Here is a 19,269-nt window from a genome sequence, read left to right as displayed (position 1 = left end):
CCATAGAAATATCGATTCGATGGCAGCGAATTCGATTTTCCAAAATTTAATTTCTTTTCGTAGGGTACTGACGGTTTTGAAAAGCATATGGATCGTCTTATGGAGTTAACGGAATACATGGTTAGGAGGATCAAGCAGATGTCTGATAAGTATTATCTCATCTTGGAACCGGAATTGGTGAACGTTTGCTTCTGGTATCTTCCTACTCGTGTTCGCAATATGCCACACACTCCTGAGAGGGAAAAGATCCTGGGAGAGGTAAAAAAAATATAATAGGAAAATATAGATTTTGAAATTTTATCAAATATATATATATATATATATATATATATATATATATATATCAATACCTTATCTTGGACAGATTTGCCCAATACTCAAGGGACGTATGATGCAAGCTGGAACCTTAATGGTGGGTTATCAGCCTGATGATCGGCGGCCAAATTTCTTCAGAAGTATCATCTCCAGTGCTGCTGTTACGGAAGCTGATGTTGACTTCCTGTTGGCTGAAATGGACCGGTTGGGTCATGATCTGTAAACGAGGTTACTTTCATAGAAGTGATGAGATAGTGGATTAACGTTGAATTTCATAGACAAAATTATTATTCGTTACTGTCAGATATTAATAGAAAAAAATAATGAGGGATCGGATAACGACGAATAATAATTTTTTTTAATTCTGCATTCTTCCTGACATTCATTAAAATCATTAAAATTGCATTTTCGTCGAAATCTAATGTCAAGGAACTTAAGGGAAGGACGCGCGGGTGTTCTGGTAATCTTGTGGCAATTTTTCTTTTAAGATTTTGAAAATGATTGAAAGCAATTAAGTAATCAGGGAAGCGAGTAGTCAATAATGATTAAGGATTAATTATGGAAAGAGTATATTCGAGAGTCCTGGTACACCCGTTATTGTGTTACTGTTGTTTGAGGATAAGAAAATTCGAATTTGTTTATAAGTGTGTTGAACATCTTTTAATAGTAGGATTGACATTCGATTAATTTAAAAATTGTGGAATATTAGCGTTAGTTTGATAATGTTATCAGAGAGTAGTCCATATTGAAGAAAAAGAATGAGGATCGCGCTGCTCTTGATTTCCGGAATGTAAATTCTGGAACAATAATAACAATTGACAAAGTGGCGGGATATACAAAAATAATAATAAAGAAACACTTAGCAGGGAGTGGAAATGTCGAAGGATATTTCTGGAAGTACGTGTAGATTTAAGTGAAAATACACAGCATATCCAAGAGGTGTAAATTAAATTACACACGCATAGACATGTAATGTAAAGTTGTAACCGACTTTGGTAACTACTGGCTTTTGGTTTCTAGAAAAATAATTCTTTCAAATTCAAACAAACTTAACAAGGCTCCGTGTGAAAGTCAAAAAATTCTATGGTTTGTAATTCATAGCAGGCTTTTGTCTATAAATACTGTATATAGTCCTATTAGTAATCCTAAAAGAAAGTTTCTTTTCCAAGAAAATTAGAATATTTTTATTTTGTTTTATTCTTGTATCATACATTTCACCCATATGTGAGAATATTTGTAGAACAAACATATGTAACGCGTTAATTATGGTTTTTTTTTTAATTTTTGATAATTGTTGAGCCTAAATTATGAAATAGGGTGATTTTTATTTGAGAATTAGAGTTATAATTAACAAACCAAAACTAGTATTGCCAAGGTCGAGTTTACCTTGTTTGAAAGTGAAATATTATATTTTTAATGCGACACAAAGTGTTCTGTCGTTACTGTGAAAACTGTAACGAATTGCCAATCACACAAGACGATAAAATATTTCAATTTGAAATGAGATGTTGCGCAACTGTGAATGAGCGATGAAGTATCGTTTAGCTAAACTTAATTCCAATCGAATAGATAATTAATTCGCGACGATATACGTTCTGTTAATTCTTTGAAGAATTTATTATTAATTGTTTGCCAAGATATAACAAGAAATATACAACTGCTATATATCACTGAGTATATACGGCAGTACATGCGTACGTACTGAGGTGCATATATTATTTGCTGTTGAAAAATGTTTGCCCAAGCAGAGAATATATAATTGAATATAATATAAATAAGTATAAATATCAAAGTTATATATATACATATATTTAGCGTTGAGATATTAAAGTATAAAAACACAAACCCATGAAAGTACGTGCTTTTTCGTGTATTTATGTGGGACTTTTTCTTTTTTTTCTTTCTCGTTATTTAACCTTTTCTTGAAATTCTATCAATTTCCAATCAACTGTATTCAATTTGATCCATCGCGTCGCGTCTTTATTTCATTCACGAAATAACACGGGGGAACTGATTGATTGGCAGTGTTGAAAAAAATTTCCAAATTTTTATTTTGGAAAGGGGACTAGAGTATTTATCTCTGATATGTTCTGCTTTTTTGTGTCATTCCAAATTGTCGGTTCTACGTGATGAAATTTCTATGGACGCGACTGGTATGGAAAAAAGAAACGAAAGAAATATAGCAATGCGGAAAAATGTTGATGCACTCGCCAGTATATCTAAAAGTTAGTATTAAATACGGATTATTGCTAATAAATCTAGATGTAACTATGACAGAGGAATGTAAATGTACTTACATGTGTATAATGTACTCATTTTATTTTCCTTTGGTAGTTTACAAGGAAAAAAACAATTTCTTGAAAAATCGATTTAATTGCATAATAACGAACGATACTTTAACTGCAAGAACAGAATGATTCTTTTTTGTTTTCGTAAAACCAAAAAACGAAGGTCGGTCCACCAACGAGACACCATGAAATTGCAAACTATTGTTCGCAAAACGAGAGTACGCCCATAGTTAAAATAAAAGTAAAAAATGTCCAAGAATCGTATTTTTTGAAAGAACGCAAAAAAGCCAAAACCCAAAGTAGGAGGAGACGCTTAAAAGTCACTGATAGCCGCAAGAGAAATGATAACCATGTAATTTATTTTATCTTAAACGATATAATTTTGTGAGAAAATTAGAGCTACATTTTATTAGTGTAAATTATTGTTAATGTTGCCTCTATTTATCGATATGCATAATATATAGGGAGACAAGAAAATAAGAGTATATGTATATGTAGGGCTATTGTCGCGTTGTATATCTAAAGAGGATTTATTTAATGTTTCTTTCAATATATTCTAGTTATACATACATATATTGGTATTGCGACGAATATGATATATTTTTAAAGAGAATATATCATTTTTAATGTGGGACTTGGTTTTTTTATTTACAAAGATTCATTCACATCATCAAATGATAGTTTCGAATCGGCTGCTTAAAGGCCGCAATTACGTCTTCTGCCAATTTTTTCCGCCAGAGAGCGCATAGTCGTATTATTTAATACAGTGCACCATAAGTGCATAATGCACTTAACGAATATTCATGTGAGTATAATATATTTAGCACTCTGCACAAAATGACGCCCATAGCAAATCACTCTGTATATAAATTATTGCACCTTTTAATTAAATCAAAATACAAAAATTACTATCGCAATTGCTCATTTGCACTTATCTCATTAATTATAGCACCCGTTCATTTACACCTTGTAAAATGCACTGTTCACTGTATATGTATTAACAATCATTATTCTTCGCAATTGATAAATCATTTAACAAAAACATTAATCATTCACTTTCCGTAGATTAAAAAAAAACACTTCGGGTAAAATTGGCAGAAACCATCGAATTTCGTCGATCGTTTATTTATACTTAATAATTATGCCATTAAGTGCACAAGTGGTTCCCTTGACGTCATTATCACTAATTAAACCCATAAGCGATAAATTGATCGCGAGGTAAGACAACAAAGTCTCATGTCTTCCAATTATTAATAGAGTGAGTTGCGTGCTCGTGCGTGGATGAGTGTGTGCATATTCAAATTAGATAATTAATTCTCCATCCTTATCGCGTAACGTTTGATTCGTGTTATACTGTCCTCTACTCAATAGTATCTGTCGCTCCGACTATTCATATATGTGTATCCGTGTATCTTACGAGTGAAATACCGGGATTTAGGAATTCAATGATCGCGTGATAGAGGAATGATACCACGAAGGAATGATTTGACGAAGCTTTTGTTGTGCTGTAATCATGTTGTATCATAATTAAAGACCTAACCCACTGTATATCAATGTCTAATAAACTAAAGTTATCCCATGACGCATTAATCTTTATATCGATATATCAATAGTGTAGCATGCTACTTACCCTCTATATGTAATGATGAATGTGGTACAGGTCAATGACAGCACTGGTTGACAACGTGATAGAATAAAACTCGAAACCAGATTCTGGACAAACCGGAGGCTCGTCCCAGCGTAAGACCTGTAAACAAGTATATAAATTATCATCAAGGCTGCCGAGTAAATTCTCAACGGGCGGCAACTTCCCGACTGCGATTATATAGCCTTTCTAAAGAATCCTCGGTAAGCAGAAGTATTTCGTTCTGCGATCAGTACAGCTGACTTTCGTCGTCATGAAGTCATTTGTCGAGTATGGACCTGATTGCGATTTTCCTATTGAAAATTTGCCCTATGGCGTCTTTTCTACTAATGATAACGTGAGTGAGTTTTGTCTTTAATAAAGAATTATTTAATTTGTAGCATGGATTGTGTTTTCTTTTTTCTCTTGTGGATTTAATGTTTTTAATCTGCTCGTGTCAATGCCATTTATGGGAATTCCAATTCGCAAAGGGATGGTAGATTTTCGATGATTTATATTGTTTTACTTGCGCTGTGGGGAAATAAAAATTAAGGTTATAATCGTGTATTTCTTGTATTCGTGACTATGATGCTTTACACAATCATTATATAAGTGTTGCTTACGTCCTATCTCTAATATGTGCTGCCATCTGGAGGAAATTAGAATTTATCTGACGCACTGGGTAAAATTACTCGCTCGGTAAATCGTCAGTGTAGCTGATAACTTATCTGTTTCTGATACTCAGTAATTGACTAAAATAATGTTATATTTATGATTTTATCATACAGCCTAAGAAACGAATAGGAGTGGCCATTGGAGACGAAATTTTGGATTTGAGCGCCATTTCTCACCTGTTCAATGGACCGCTTTTGGAAAAACATCAAAATGTCTTTCAACAAGACTGTCTGAATGATTTTATGAGTTTGGGAAGACCGGCATGGATTGAAGCTAGACTCATCCTTCAAAATCTTTTATCTGTTGACAATTCTACCCTTCAACATAACGAAATACGATCAAAGTAATTGAAGTATTTTCAAGAATCTTTAATTAATTAAATTTATGTAACTGTCAATTAATCAAAGTTATTTACAGGGCATTTGTTTCGCAAAAAGCAGCTACTATGCATCTACCAGCTAAAATAGGCGACTATACTGATTTTTATTCATCAATTCATCATGCGAGAAATGTTGGAATTATGTTCCGCAGCGAGGAAAATGCATTGATGCCAAACTGGTAAGAAAAATATTTATTAAATTAAAAATACGTATAATGAATGAACATTTATTTAAATTTTAATAGGAAATATCTACCGGTGGGATATCACGGCCGTGCAAGTTCAGTCGTAGTTTCCGGTACGCCAATTCGACGACCTTGGGGTCAAACACTTCCAGTTGAAGGAGCGGAACCAGCCTTTTGTCCATCTAGACTAATGGACTTTGAATTAGAAGTGGCAATCTTTGTTGGTGGACCACCGACTAACTTAGGCGATACCATCACTGCAAAGAAAGCTTATGCTCATATTTTTGGAATGGTCACCATGAATGATTGGAGTGGTAAGATACTACAAATAGTAAAATATAATGTAATACATTTATTAAATAAAAATCATTATAATCTATTCTCTGTTTAGCAAGAGATATACAAAAATGGGAATATGTTCCTTTGGGACCGTTTGGTTCTAAAAATTTGGGAACCACCATCTCACCATGGATTGTGACTATGGAGGCTTTGGAACCTTTCAAAGTTCCTAATTACCCCCAAGATCCAAAACCATTTTCTTATCTTCAGCACGAAGAGCCTTGCAATTTTGATATCCACCTAGAAGTCGACATTAAGCGTGAGTAGATTGATAAAATAAATCAAGTATGTCATATGCTGCACAGAAAGAAATGATCTCCAAAATGTGTTACAAAATTTTTCTCTAGCTCCCGGTGGTGTTGTAACAACAATCACTCGCAGTAATTACAAATTTATGTACTGGACTCCTCAACAACAGTTGGCCCATCATACCGTGACCGGATGTAACATTAACCCTGGCGATCTAATGGCTTCCGGTACAATAAGTGGGGACGTTAGTAGATGATCACAATTTTCTTAATGAGTAATTTTGACATTTTTCTTTTTATTTATCTTTAAATATTTCAGACAGCTAACTCATACGGAAGCATGTTGGAATTATGTTGGAAAGGAACAAAAACCATACCGATGAAAGACGGTACAACAAGAAAATTCCTTCAGGATAACGACGAAGTTATTATCCGAGGTATAAATGAATAATATATTTAATTAAAAAGAATTAAATCAACTCCATTCAATGATTTCTTCAAATTCTAGGTTACTGCTTAGGACAGGGATATAGGATTGGTTTTGGTCCATGTGCTGGAAAATTATTACCAGCTCATCCAGCCTGAAGATAATGATTATCTCAAAAAACAAATACATAAAAAATAATCAAATCAAGTTTGCTGATATAAAAATATTTTATATATCCATACTTTTGTTATTTGATCTACATAGGCTTTTTACTTCTATAATAAAAAAATATCAATACGAGCAATCTGATGTTACATATCAGTTATACTATAATTTTATTCTAATAATTAATTATCTGCAATATGTTTCAACTAACATATGATATATAACGTATCAGACACTGACTATTCCACAATGTAATGACATATCGATCTGAAACTTCCGTCCCTGGCAGTTGTAATCAATAACCAGCACAGTACAGAAACAGCAGGAACAGGTAGCAGGGCTTTATGGCGATTACCCTGCTGCGGTAAGTGAATAAGGCACAAACTACGTAACGTAAAATAGTATTACAAAGGCAGTAAATACAAGTGTACCTAATACAACAAATTCACATAATTGCATACGTGTCACAAGAATTTTCCATAAGTCGTAAACCTTACTTTAACGTTCATTTAAACAAGCTGTATGGCTGTGACTATAGCTGTGAATCGATCTGGCTTTTGTTCAGCCTCTAAAATAACTGACCGATTAAAAAATATCAATGATGTGAATAATTTTTGATAATTGATATTTTCAGAAGTCTGCAAGCTTTGGAAATGTCTGGAAGTGAATCTACTGCCAGATGGAATGTTCCACTTAGTGATGGTAACCATGTGGTGGAATTTGAACATGGAACAGCAACTGGAAAACGAATAGTGAAGGTAGATGGGAAAGTTTTGGTCCACAGAGATTGGATGTTCAGATTGGTGGGAGATGAAGTTATTATGTTTGCTGGGACCAAATTTGTCATTAGAGTTGATCCTATACCAGGTGATTATTTTGTTTCATTAATTTAATTAATAGTTTAGTTAATTATAATAAGTTTTAATTGTAGGACTTAAATATTCTTATACGCTATGGGTCAATAACAAAAGCTACAAGAATTTTGTTCAGTCTCAGTCAAAGGTATTGCAGCCTTGGTTAACTAGTGTTGGGGATAATCAATACAGGGTTGTACTAGGTCTTTATTATTATTATTACTACTACTATATTTGGCCATTTTTAACGTGGTTCCATAAGATGTAGATTATACTAATTTACTTGTTATTTAGATAAGAATACTCAGGCTGTGTGGGTCAATGGAAAAGAAGTAGATGTCGAAGTAAGAATTTATTTTTTATAAACTGAAACGTGGTAATGCTTCTTTAATGAAATATTATTTTTTTAGAACGAATTCGTGGATGGTGGTGCGGAGATGATGTTCACAATAGGCGGAGTACCGGCTGTCATAAGATCTTGTAGTTCGGGTCAGAAAAATGTTGGAATCAATTACGTTTTATATTTGGATGGCGTAGAAGTCAAAGAGCAAGAATTATTTCCTACAGCAACTGCCAAATAATAAAATCAGTACAAATTAGCTATACTCGATATGTCAATAATTAATAAAGTTTAGTAAAATCGAAGAAGATTTTATTCTCTGTACTATATGAACAATCCAAAATATTCAAAGCGCCTGAAATTATCGACGAAACAAACGGATCGATAAATACGATGGAAGTGAGATTCCTTCACAGCGCAACTGTCACGCTGTTTTCTATTTTCCACTTAGAAGCAGCTCTTGCAATACCCCGTTAATACAAATTCCTGGATTTAAGATAATTTAAATTAGAATTGTTCAATAGTTATTAAAAATGTCATCGTTACGAAGAGGAAGCGTCATGACCATCGGATCTCGCGTGACCTTTGCTCCGCAAGAGGAAGAGTCGAATTACGATGGTAAATTGAAAATAAAATATTGCATTGATTTTTTCATTATTTTCATTAATTAGACAATTTTCAGAAATGTCCGACGAGGAGCTACGACAATCTTTAGAGCAGACAATTCGCACGAATCGGATGCTACAATTAGAGAATGACATATTTGAACGTTATTTAACACGTCACGATCCTCAGTGTCTTCAAAGTAAGTAAACATAATACAAATTTATATAAATTTAATTGATAACCCTGTTAATTATTTTTTGGACCAGCAATGACTCAAGTATTGGAATCTGCTAGACAAAGGCAAAGACTAGCGTCGCAGATTCATCCGATCTCTTCTGCTATGAGTTTATCCGGAAGTGTTACTGGTTTCAGCATCCCTAGAGGAACAATTGGTTCGCCAACTATCAGTAGTGGTCCACCCGAAAGTATACGATATACTCAACCCATTGCACCGACACGAGGAATCAAGTAAGGTTAATTAATTTAATAATAACAATACGAGTTGATAATTTAATTATTTATCTAATAGGATCACGTTGAATCACCGAATAGAAATGACGAACAAGGAAATTGATGAAATGAAAAAGTCTTTGGTGGATTTGGAAAAACTTGCTGCTAAAACGAGAATGGATTTAAGAGCAAGAACGGAAGAAATTGAACTTCGGATCAGGGAGACGAACGAGGCTAGAGTAGAACTCGAAGAGAAATTGGTAAAACGTGGTGTGGATCCATTGACTGGTAAAATTCCAGCTGAAAGATTTATGAGGTATCAACTGGAAGTGGTTTTTGTGAACTTTCATCAAAATTTAGTCTATTTTGAGTTATGAATGTTTTCTTATTTTTGGGAGAGATTCATGGAAGAATGGTTTAAGGCTGCTGATAGTATGATTGAGAAACTTAGACTGAAAAGTTCTAATCTGATAATGCAAATAAAAAAAGCTAAGCAAGAATTGATCCAACGGGAAGAACTTGGTAAAACTCTTCACGCTATTGATTTTGAACAATTGGCTATACAGAATCAGGATTATGTAAAGAAGATCGAAGAGAAGAATCGCTACTTGTTGGAAATGAAGAAGATTACAGGTAGAGATCATGTATATTTAAGGAAAAATTGTTTCGTATGAGCATTGTTCAGAATAAACATTAATTTGAATTTTTATCAATTACTGAAACGCAGGTCGCTACAGTTTGGAATTGACAAATCGCAAACAAAAGCTTAAAGACCAATTTTTTACGGTTACACAAATAAGAAGAGGAATTAGCCAAAAACAAAACCAAATAGAAAAATTAGAAAGTCTTCAAAAAACTACTGAACATGAAGTGAATGAGGCTAGTAAACAATTGGCTGTCATCATACAGCTAATAGACGAATATACAGTAAGGACAAAATCATTAAATAACATTTTGATATGTAAATTCCAAAAATATCTAAATTCTAATACGTTTACACAGGCTCCCGATGTTCTTGAATTTGTTAAAATTCAGGCTGAGTTGCGGGAAATGAAAAAAACATATAAACGTCTTGACAGACACAGACAAATTCAGCAAGTCGCCATTAAATCGTGTAAAAAGGAAATGAAACAAGTTGCAACCAAACAAGTGATACATGAACCAATAAGGAGAATCACACAAGATTACATTTAAACTAAAATACTAAAAAAAAGTCAGAGCAGAAGATAAAACTGAACCTATGACTTACGTGGAATAAATAATAGACAAAATTCTTTAGATATTTTCCTTTTAAAAAGAACTTTATTAATCTCATATCTAGCTGCCAAGAACATATGTATACATGTGATGTGCACTGGCTTTGATATCGGCCCGACTTACACTGAGATACTGTTTAGACCAAAAGCTGATAGAAATCAATATATCTACGAATAATTAGATTATCAAAGAGCGAACTAGTCTCCTAATCCGATAAAGCCCATATCACATAGAGACAAATTTTTATTCTACAAAAATATCAGAGATTTCCTTAATTAATTTGACTGGTTAGATAATATCGAGAAGATAAAATAATAGGCCAGTGTAAACCAGGCTTCTCCGCTGTCTGATCAAGCCCGGTAAATCTACTAGATACAGTTGAATGCCCTAGGCACGGCTAGGCAGAGTGTGGTGTCGCAAAAGAATAAAGTAAGTAGCCAACATTTATACGTTACTTTAATATCTTGAATATACAAGAAACAGTTTCAATATAATCTATTTACGACTTTGCATCTGATAATTAATATATTTTCAGGATTCGAGCAAAAAATGGATGCTTTAAAAAACAGTATCATAAAATGGCTAGAAGATAATCGTTCTTTAGTTGTTCTATTCTTCTGCCTACCTGCTAGTTACATTTTTGATAAAGTTCTTGGAATTTATATTTGGATATATCGTGAACTTTTTTACTCGAGCCAGAAACACGATGAGAAAGTTAAGGTTATACAGAGACAAGTACAAAAATGGGCTGAACAGCCTCAAGCACAGAGAAAACTTTTGTGCACCGCTCGTCCTAATTGGCTGTCACTTAGCACAACATTTTTTAGAAAGGTGATTAAACGTCAAGTTTAATGAATAATTTTTTTTTTTTAATTATTCGACAATTTCTATTCTATATTAATTTAGGATCTCTGTGAAAGGATACCTATACCCTTGTACGACATTCTGCATTTGAATGAAGAGAAAATGACAGTCAAAGTAGAACCAATGGTAACAGTTGGTGAAATAACGAATTATCTAATCCCACGCGGTTACACGCTAGCTGTAACATTGGAAATCAAAGATGCCACATTAGGAGGTCTTGCTATAGGTACTGGAATGACTACCCATTCTCACAAGGCTGGCTTGTATCAAGAAACCATTAAATCTTACGAGGTACATTACGAAATTATATTCTTTGATTAATTTAATTAGATGACCTACATTTAATATCGTTTTAGGTAATCCTAGGCGATGGGAGTTTAGTGAAAGCCACCAAAACAGAAAATAAAGATCTTTATGCAACTTTGCCATGGTCACATGGTTCTCTGGGTTTCCTGGTAGCACTTGAACTTGAAATAATAAAGGTTAAACCCTATGTAAAATTGACCTATGCACCAGTAATAGGTCAAAAAAATTATTGTCATGCTGTAAGAGATGCTTCAGGAGCAAATGGCGAGAAGCAGGATATACCAGATTTTGTCGAATTGACAATATTTAGTAAAACGGAAGCAGTTCTCATGTGTGGTGATTTTTCTGAAAATGATCCAAATTTGTAAGTGTCACTACTGATATTGATGATTGAATTTGTTTTATTTATTTCTTGAAATTTTCTTCTTCAGACCAATTAACAACTGTGCAAGATGGTACAAGCCCTGGTTCTATGAATACACCAGACAATTTTTAGAATCTGGTCCTTATCAGGAATTGATACCATTGAGAGATTATCTATTGAGACACAACAGATCAATATTCTGGGTAGTGCAAGACATGTTACCAGCTGGTAACAAATGGTGGTTTCGATATCCGTTGGGATGGTTATTGCCACCAAAACCTGCTTTTTTAAAATGGACCACAACTCCTGGTGTTCGAGAATATACTTTCACAAAACAGGTGAGCTGGTCATATTTTATGATAGGAATGATTGATAGGAATATTTAAATGCTCCATATTTTTGGGTTTCAGGTTTTTCAAGACATAGTTTTACCAATCAGCGAACTGGAAAGACAAGTCGACACGGCTGTGGACCTTTTCCAAACTTTTCCCCTTTTGGTTTATCCATGTCGTGTTTACGCTCGTGGCAAAGGTTCCGGTCAAGTTCCGTCGCCGGACAAGAAGTACTTGGTTTCCGGTACAAACTACGCCATGTACAACGATCTTGGTATTTATGGAGTGCCAGGACAAGTGAAAAGCAAGACACCGTACGATCCTGTATCGGCCATGAGGAAAATGGAAAAGTTTACGAGGGACGTTGGAGGCTTCAGTTTTCTTTACGCTGACATTTTTATGACCAAAGAAGAATTCGAGGAAATGTTTGATTTGAGTTTGTACGAGAAGGTGAGAAAATTGTACAAGGCTGATAACGCCTTTCCACACTTGTACGAGAAAGTTAAACCGGAAATCGACGTGTTCAAGTTCGGAAATGGTGACTGGAATAATAAAAAATTAAAGTGACATTAAAAAAAGTACTGACAGTGTTAATTGCGTATTAGAAAAATAACGATGATTGACAACTTATGTCGCTGCTTTATACAAATACAAGTAATCTATATGATTTTGTCAAAAGTTTAAAAAAATGCTATTTCATATGATGCTAAAATATCATAAAATTTCTATAAGATATTTAGTCAGTCAAATCGCTTCCTTCCTTCGTCATTTGCCTGTCAGGAATTTCCAAAGTGTATTGCGTCGCCGGAATAAGATCCGTACGCCACGATACTCGTGTCAGAGGAGTGGACGCAATTACAGTGAGCAATTACAGTATGGTCCGTCACAGATTGCTACGAGATAATTGCCGTTACGGTCAACTCTGACAAGAATAGGAAGCGCAATAAAATAGTATATTTCCGCATCTTCTCAGTTGATAAACAAACTGTCATTACTCTTTAAAATTAAAATTAAAAAGTGAGCATTGTTGAAAAAGTTAAATCAAAAAACCACTATTAATATTTTTCTACGAATTTAAAATTTATTGTCGCATTCTATTCATCTTAAATCTGTATTAGCATTGTTGTTCTGCGTATATCCGGTTTCTTCGAGGTCTTCCTAGAGAAAGGAAGTACTCACCGAGGAAGACCATGAACAAAAAGTCCAAGAAAATTATCCATTGTCACACAGCATATATCTTACACAATTGCAATCCTTAATGTTAAAGATTTTGGCGTGTGCCATGATGTGCTAGGTTGTCACGCTTCACGCACCGACGAAGCCTGTCCCTTCCTCTTTCACTCACTATGCATCACAGAAAACTGTAACGCGCGTGATTCAGTTTGTTCTTGTATTTCGAAACGGGGCGAGTTCGTCTTTCACGAGGAACACGAAGATACAGATAATTCGTATACAGTGGACGAACGACATAGTGGAATTGGTTGTGCGATTAAAATTATATAAAAATAAAATATTACATATAAACTGAAATTTCGTGAAACTGTCAATTTTTGGGACTGGATTTTTTTGGGGAATTTTTATAAAATCATTCAGCAAACAAGCTTCAGGTGTATGTTTTGGTTTTGTACTGGGCAACTGTGGATGTAAACAAATTGTCGAAATAACGCAATAAAAGATGGAAATATGCGCGAAAATTTAATTTCGTGGTGTTTTAAGTAAAGTTCGATCTGTTATTTTTTTTTAATACTCAAATAGAATGTTCGCTGATGCGTTCATTAACTGTTAGACAGTTTCCTGTTTTCGGTCATGCGTCGATCAACTGAGTATTTCAGACTAACTGTACTGGTTCTAACGAAGTACCGTTGATAATTGTATCCCTTAGTGAAATTGTCATTTCCTATTTTTTAGTAATTTTTTTTTTACGACATAAATAGAAAAAATCTGTGTCAAAACAAAACAAAATTTAAAGATGAGGGAGAGTTCAGTAATCACTCTTGCAATATTACCAATTGCATCTCTCCTAATAGGATGTCATGCACGATACTTGGAGGTAAGGGAATGATTTAATTATTTTTTTAATTCACTTTCCTTGGTACACGTAGCACTAAATTATTTCTAGTAAAAAAAAATATAACGGTGTTTCGTAGTAGATAATACAGTTTGATACACGATTCCATCCTCAGACATGCTTGGCAAAACTTTCATTGTTCTGTATAGTGGGTTAGGCCCAACGAATAGCATTTAAAATTCTAATTATTTCCTCTTTATACACTGCACATACATAATATGTAGGCTAGTGGGAACATGGGACAAGTTCGATTATTTTTTGCAATTAATTAAAAATATTATATTCCTGTCTTCTTCATAGGGACTCAATGTCAATCTGGGAAAAGCTCTTCAATTTTTACGTGAATACGATAGAGAAGCATCTATCATGTGTAATGCAGTGACCAATGCACAATGGAATTTTGCAACTAATATCACTGACTTGAATCGTCGAAAAATGGTAAATAAATTAGGGTTCTCCAAGACGATTGTTGTTGCATAACATAATTATTGACAGTTGGAGGAGCAAACACGAAAAATGAAATTTGACAGAGCATCCTGGCGCAAAGCTGTTAGCTTTGCTTGGAGTCGAGTTCCCGATCCATTAACTAGAAGACAACTTAAAATGATAGCTGTACGAGGAAGAAGTTCTTTGACCGATGATAAATTCAATGAGGTAAATCATTTTTACACTTTTTCAATTCTTTACAGATGTACTGGAAGTCTAATAACAATTTTTTATTGACAGATACATCACTTGATAGCAGAAATGAAAGAATTGTATACTAGAACCAGATTATGTCCATACAAAAAAATGGGTAGTACTTGCAACTTCAGTTTGGATAATGGCAAGTATAATTAATGGTAAATATGCTAAGCATTGAACTGTTACTGAATGAATAATTTATTTATAGAAGTCAGTAAAGTCATGGCGCAATCCAAAAATTATGATGAACTGCTGTATTATTGGAGATCTTGGCACGAAGCTGTCGGGCCGCCATTAAAAAATAAATATATGAGATACGTGCAACTGGCTAATCAAGCAGCACGTTTAAACGGTATAATTAGTTATAAAAATTGTATTTTTTTTATAATTTGTAGATATTCTGGATACAGTTTTTTGGTACAGGATTTGCTGATGCTGGAGATCAGATGAGAGAAGCTTTTGAGGATGATTATTTTCAACAAAACATAGCTGAGGCTATTTCGGCCATTACGCCATTGTACAAGAATTTATTTACTTATGTACGAACTAAACTTATTGAACGTTATGGTGATAAGATTAGAAGGGATGGTCCATTACCGGCTCATATACTAGGAAATATGTGGGCTCAAAATTGGGAAGGGATTTATGATATCGTACAGCCATTTCCTGCTGCCCGAAAGTTAGACGTTACTTTAGATATGATACTGGAAGGATACACGCCATTAAGGTAGGATTTTTAATAATGAAATTACTCTCTGATTATTAATTGGAGTCCCATAGGATGTTTCAGGATGCACAGAAATTCTTTACCTCTATGGGAATGAAGCCTATGCCACCAGAATTTTGGAGATACTCTATTTTCGAAAAACCTATTGACAGAGAGATCAAATGTACAGCCAGTGCTTGGGATTTTTGTAATAGAATTGATTACAGGTATCTACAGTCTGATACCTTCTTCTTTAAACTTTCATATTAATCTTAAACTTTTATATTTACACTTTTAGAATTAAACAGTGCACCAAAGTTACAATGGAGGATTTCTTATCCACTCATCATGAAATGTCACACTTGCAATATTATTTACAGTATAAAGATCAGCCATTATTGTTTCGACAAGAAGCTCTACCAGGTTCATATTTTGTAACCTATTTGTTAAATAGTTTATTAGATATACTATAATATTCTGTATACTTGAAAATTAGGTTTTCATGAAGCAGTCAGTGACGCTATAGGTTTATCGGTTTTTACACCTAAGCATCTGCACGACATTGGACTTTATAATAATTCCACAGATGATTACGAGATGAATATTAATTTTCTAATGCTAATGGCTCTGCAGAAAGTAACTTACATGCCCTTTGCTTACATAGTAGATCAGGTAAGCTTGAAGAACGTTTGAGATGAATCTGAAATGTTCTATAATTTAATTATAATTAACATCTCAGTGGAGATGGAGGGTTTTCAGTGATGGTGTGGCAGATATGACAACGAGATGGTGGGAATTAAGATTGCAATATCAAGGAATAGTACCACCAATATCAAGATCAGAAAGAGATTTTGATCCAGCATCCAAGTATCATGTCCCCGCCGACATACCTTATGCTAAGTAAGTAAAACAGGGAGAAAAACTTTTGCATAAAATTGCCAAAAATTCTTCATGCTCTATTTTACAGATATTTCGTCGGCGTTGTAATGCAATTTCAATTATACGAATCCTTGTGTGAAATTTCCGGCCATATTGGCGAATTACATACGTGCGACATTTACAACTCAAGAGAAGCAGGAAGATTACTCTCGTGCGTATTTAATTGTACGAATATTAAATTCATAAATATTAAAATTATATAAGATAATTGTTATCTACAGCGACGTATTGTCTGTGGGTGCTTCGAGAAACTGGAAAGATGTTATTAGAGAATTAACTAGAGGTAAAACAAACCGGATAGACGCAAGCGCAATGTTAAGATATTTTGAACCACTGAATGTATGGCTCAAAAGACAAAATCAAATGGAGCCTGCTATTGGATGGATCACTAATCATGAAGATACAGGTTTGTATAGATCAGAATACAATAACTTAATGTTTAAAACAATACTTTATACAAGAGTCAAAGTGTACTTTATAATCTTAGAAATTCTTACTTCTGTTTCAGCCCTATTTGCGCATTGGTATAAAAGCACAGGGACCACTCAGATTTCCGATTTAACTGTTACATTATTATTAATTATCTCATTGTTTAATTTATTAGGAAGATTTATAATTTAAATTTTCTTTCACAAAGACTTGTATATATAGCTTGCAATTCTTACAATTAGTGTCACTTGTACATACTTAAGATTGACACGATTAATCGAGTGTATTTATTGAAGTTGAGTATCACTCTAATTAAATAATAAATCCAAATTATTATTCAAGTGTATAATAAACAGTTAAAGAAATGAAATAATAACAATTATTTACAAAAGGTGTTACGTGAAATGAAAAATTACGAACCTCAAAACAAGGTAGGCTGCAGAATTTTCTTCAAACTAAACAAGGGTCTCCAATGTTCGTTTGGTAACATGCCAGAGTAGCTACGTTTTGAGAGGGTACTTCTCGACCGATTTGATCTCCATTTACATCTACGCAAAATGTTTCATTTCGTCGCCATTGCCAAGCCTCAAAATTTCCAAAATTACAACAACTGGGTAATTCCACCACTCCTGCTTGTTTCAATAACCAGCGAGTTCTTGCGCAATCTAGAAATACATAACGGTTAAATATTGGAATACATAACAGTTGAATATTTGAATTGGAATCATTGGAATTATAATTTTTATATACAAACATACTACAATCCATTATATCAGCTGCTGTTGAATTTGTAAATGCTTCATAAGACTCTATTTGATTTCCAGACGGATCAACACAAATTTTCCTACAATTCAAAAGTACATTAAGATACAAGGATAGCGGAAATATTTGATATTTCTATATTTACTTAGAACCGGAAATTTGAACTCTAGCATATCTTCCATCTGGTTGACAAGACGGTAGTGCAAGACCATGATTAGTATTGCCTTCTGCAACATAACTGTCAATTGCGGCCAAAATTGTATTATACTGTTCCTCGCAGTCTGTGTCATACGTTCCATTTGTATGTATTGTTGGGTCAACTAAAAAAAAACGTGTTGTGCACAAAACATGTCACTGTAACTCTCCAGTTTGAATAACTGCAGTTTTACTATAATCTGTTGATTGAGAGTACTCACAACAAGTTGGACTGTCTTCTGCAAGTTCCAGTACTGTGACAGTAGATATACCAATTCTAGGAGATCCAGTGAAAGAATCGACACATAAACAAGTACCATTAGGTCCATTCATACATTGTAATGGATCAAAAAGTCCATTACTGAGGCACCTAGCTACATGGACTGTATAATTTGGATCTAAAGTGTTTTGAGCTTTCCAAGCATTCAATGAGCATTCTGTACAAAAATTTCAAATTGTAATGTGAACTGTGATAAATCATTAATTAATATACCGAATTACCACAGGTCATTTGTTCCACATCCCATGGATTTTTATATGGAATTTCTCCAAATATTCTATCACCATATGGTGAGACGCAATAGCATCTATAAAAATCAGTTTAATTATTAATTATCATAAAGGTAATGTTGTCACTTATTATCTTACATGGATCCAGGAATGCAATGTGCTGGCATGAAATCTCCTTCGCCATCACAAAGTGGTCGAACTTCCATACTGCCCAAAGTTCCATTTGCTGCACGTTCATCATATTCATCTTGAGCATTGGTGCAATGACTAACCACTAAATAAAGTTTGAAACTTTTATGTTTATTTATTGCATTTTTTAATTATTTAACCACTTACATTGTTGACATGTAGCTGGATTATTCTCATTGGCAGTGCAATATAATCCTAATCCACACATTTCTGCAGGAGGTAACATCCCGGGTAAACCTTCTACACAAATTTCACCTTCATTCAGGCTTTGAAGACAATAATCACAGCAATTACAGGCAGCAGGATAGGGAAGATATGTTCCATGATATGTAGAATTCATAGCACGGCATGCTCCATATAGAGAATTGCAACCATACTCGGTAATGTATGACTTCCCAATATAAAATTCAATAAAGCAAATTATATTGATACTAATTAATATATTTCTTTAATGCAGAACAATAATTTTTGCACAATCGCATCTGAGTAGTAACATCTGATTTTTACTGTCAAAACACATTCCTTACCGTGCAATAACTGGTAGTGCATAGTATTTCTGTTTCAGATACTACTCCCATAACGAATGACAAGAAAACAATGATAATTGTATAATCCATAGTGACAACTCTATATAGATGTTATGGGATATTTAATATTTTTGAGATAAATTATCACGTCAAATACAAATGCGTTACTTGAAGAACTGCTATTGCCACTGATAAGAGAATCTATCTATAATATCAATACATGACATGATAGCAATCATTGA

At 33.9% G+C, this 19,269-nt stretch overlaps 6 protein-coding genes across 12 annotated transcripts in view; 5 read left to right on the top strand and 1 right to left on the bottom strand.

The window, feature by feature from the left end:
- LOC107268390 (glutamate decarboxylase) overlaps positions 1-4,185 on the top strand; it is a 16,277-nt gene extending 12,092 nt beyond the window's left edge. For both annotated transcript variants that reach the window (XM_015741129.2, XM_015741128.2), the window contains 2 exons: positions 64-258; positions 365-4,185. In XM_015741129.2, coding sequence (XP_015596615.1) covers positions 64-258; positions 365-538 — 369 coding nt within the window. In that variant the 3' untranslated portion in view covers positions 539-4,185. The remainder of the gene's footprint in view (positions 1-63; positions 259-364) is intronic.
- On the bottom strand, positions 397-19,269 carry LOC107268394. Of its 5 annotated transcripts, XR_003059882.1 has the most exons (10): positions 19,028-19,269; positions 18,648-18,891; positions 18,450-18,585; positions 18,303-18,388; positions 18,023-18,238; positions 17,752-17,926; positions 17,603-17,688; positions 17,265-17,509; positions 4,234-4,350; positions 397-532 (listed from the first exon to the last, which is right to left on the bottom strand). XR_003059882.1 is itself a non-coding variant. In XM_015741137.2 (9 exons), the coding sequence occupies exons 1-8, from the start codon at positions 19,115-19,117 to the stop codon at positions 17,295-17,297; spliced, it is 1,248 nt and encodes a 415-aa protein (XP_015596623.1). In that variant the 5' UTR covers positions 19,118-19,269; the 3' UTR covers positions 16,047-16,176; positions 17,265-17,294. The 5 variants fall into 5 exon arrangements, 4 of the variants coding, with proteins under 4 accessions (XP_015596623.1, XP_015596624.1, XP_015596622.1 ...); XM_015741137.2 differs by lacking the exons at positions 397-532; positions 4,234-4,350 and adding an exon at positions 16,047-16,176; XM_015741138.2 differs by lacking the exons at positions 397-532; positions 4,234-4,350 and adding an exon at positions 16,117-16,186.
- LOC107268393 (fumarylacetoacetase) lies at positions 4,325-6,780 on the top strand. Its single transcript, XM_015741133.2, has 8 exons — positions 4,325-4,585; positions 5,016-5,245; positions 5,320-5,460; positions 5,527-5,780; positions 5,858-6,064; positions 6,153-6,298; positions 6,373-6,490; positions 6,562-6,780. The coding sequence occupies exons 1-8, from the start codon at positions 4,502-4,504 to the stop codon at positions 6,636-6,638; spliced, it is 1,257 nt and encodes a 418-aa protein (XP_015596619.1). The 5' UTR covers positions 4,325-4,501; the 3' UTR covers positions 6,639-6,780.
- Positions 6,850-8,104, top strand: LOC107268395 (fas apoptotic inhibitory molecule 1). The gene is made up of 5 exons (XM_015741140.2): positions 6,850-7,009; positions 7,280-7,512; positions 7,577-7,702; positions 7,794-7,843; positions 7,910-8,104. Exons 1-5 carry the CDS (start codon positions 6,990-6,992, stop codon positions 8,078-8,080), a joined length of 600 nt encoding a protein of 199 aa, XP_015596626.1. The 5' UTR covers positions 6,850-6,989; the 3' UTR covers positions 8,081-8,104.
- On the top strand, positions 8,137-10,127 carry LOC107268392 (coiled-coil domain-containing protein 113). The gene is made up of 8 exons (XM_015741132.2): positions 8,137-8,238; positions 8,364-8,457; positions 8,522-8,644; positions 8,712-8,913; positions 8,975-9,211; positions 9,296-9,528; positions 9,623-9,822; positions 9,898-10,127. The coding sequence occupies exons 1-8, from the start codon at positions 8,233-8,235 to the stop codon at positions 10,087-10,089; spliced, it is 1,287 nt and encodes a 428-aa protein (XP_015596618.1). The 5' UTR covers positions 8,137-8,232; the 3' UTR covers positions 10,090-10,127.
- LOC107268388 (angiotensin-converting enzyme) lies at positions 10,133-17,199 on the top strand. 2 transcript variants are annotated; one of them, XM_025085713.1, is made up of 18 exons: positions 10,133-10,581; positions 10,688-10,983; positions 11,059-11,307; positions 11,373-11,686; positions 11,754-12,024; positions 12,097-12,468; positions 14,387-14,524; positions 14,582-14,740; positions 14,813-14,912; positions 14,979-15,122; positions 15,194-15,497; positions 15,551-15,703; positions 15,775-15,899; positions 15,973-16,148; positions 16,216-16,376; positions 16,444-16,566; positions 16,637-16,821; positions 16,924-17,199. In XM_025085713.1, the coding sequence occupies exons 2-18, from the start codon at positions 10,702-10,704 to the stop codon at positions 17,034-17,036; spliced, it is 3,369 nt and encodes a 1,122-aa protein (XP_024941481.1). In that variant the 5' UTR covers positions 10,133-10,581; positions 10,688-10,701; the 3' UTR covers positions 17,037-17,199. The 2 variants fall into 2 exon arrangements, with proteins under 2 accessions (XP_024941481.1, XP_024941480.1); XM_025085712.1 differs by having other exon boundaries at positions 16,903-17,199.

Source organism: Cephus cinctus, unplaced genomic scaffold (genome assembly GCF_000341935.2).
Source record: "Cephus cinctus unplaced genomic scaffold, Ccin1 Ccin1_scaffold0542, whole genome shotgun sequence".
Classification (NCBI taxonomy): Eukaryota; Metazoa; Arthropoda; class Insecta; order Hymenoptera; family Cephidae; genus Cephus; species Cephus cinctus.
Note: the sequence above shows the minus strand (reverse complement) of the source record. Positions and strands in the feature narration are given on the sequence as shown.

Bases quoted from the DNA above. Each gene is read 5' to 3' on its own strand.
- LOC107268393 (XM_015741133.2), top strand. From the start codon at position 4,502: ATGAAGTCATTTGTCGAGTATGGACCTGATTGCGATTTTCCTATTGAA. The intron at 4,586-5,015 runs GTGAGTGAGTTT...TTTATCATACAG, and splicing joins TCTTTTCTACTAATGATAAC to CCTAAGAAACGAATAGGAGT. The intron at 6,299-6,372 runs GTTAGTAGATGA...TAAATATTTCAG, and splicing joins CCGGTACAATAAGTGGGGAC to ACAGCTAACTCATACGGAAG.
- LOC107268388 (XM_025085712.1), top strand. From the start codon at position 10,702: ATGGATGCTTTAAAAAACAGTATCATAAAATGGCTAGAAGATAATCGT. The intron at 14,525-14,581 runs GTAAATAAATTA...AATTATTGACAG, and splicing joins ACTTGAATCGTCGAAAAATG to TTGGAGGAGCAAACACGAAA. The intron at 16,149-16,215 runs GTAAGCTTGAAG...TTAACATCTCAG, and splicing joins TTGCTTACATAGTAGATCAG to TGGAGATGGAGGGTTTTCAG.
- LOC107268394 (XM_015741137.2), bottom strand. From the start codon at position 19,117: ATGGATTATACAATTATCATTGTTTTCTTGTCATTCGTTATGGGAGTA. The intron at 17,927-18,022 runs GTGAGTACTCTC...GTTTTTTTTTAG, and splicing joins AGAAGACAGTCCAACTTGTT to TTGACCCAACAATACATACA. The intron at 17,510-17,602 runs GTATGTTTGTAT...ATGTATTTCTAG, and splicing joins AGCTGATATAATGGATTGTA to ATTGCGCAAGAACTCGCTGG.
- LOC107268395 (XM_015741140.2), top strand. From the start codon at position 6,990: ATGGCGATTACCCTGCTGCG. The intron at 7,703-7,793 runs GTCTTTATTATT...CTTGTTATTTAG, and splicing joins TCAATACAGGGTTGTACTAG to ATAAGAATACTCAGGCTGTG. The intron at 7,844-7,909 runs GTAAGAATTTAT...TTATTTTTTTAG, and splicing joins GAAAAGAAGTAGATGTCGAA to AACGAATTCGTGGATGGTGG.
- LOC107268392 (XM_015741132.2), top strand. The intron at 8,458-8,521 runs GTAAATTGAAAA...GACAATTTTCAG, and splicing joins GGAAGAGTCGAATTACGATG to AAATGTCCGACGAGGAGCTA. The intron at 8,914-8,974 runs GTAAGGTTAATT...TTTATCTAATAG, and splicing joins GCACCGACACGAGGAATCAA to GATCACGTTGAATCACCGAA.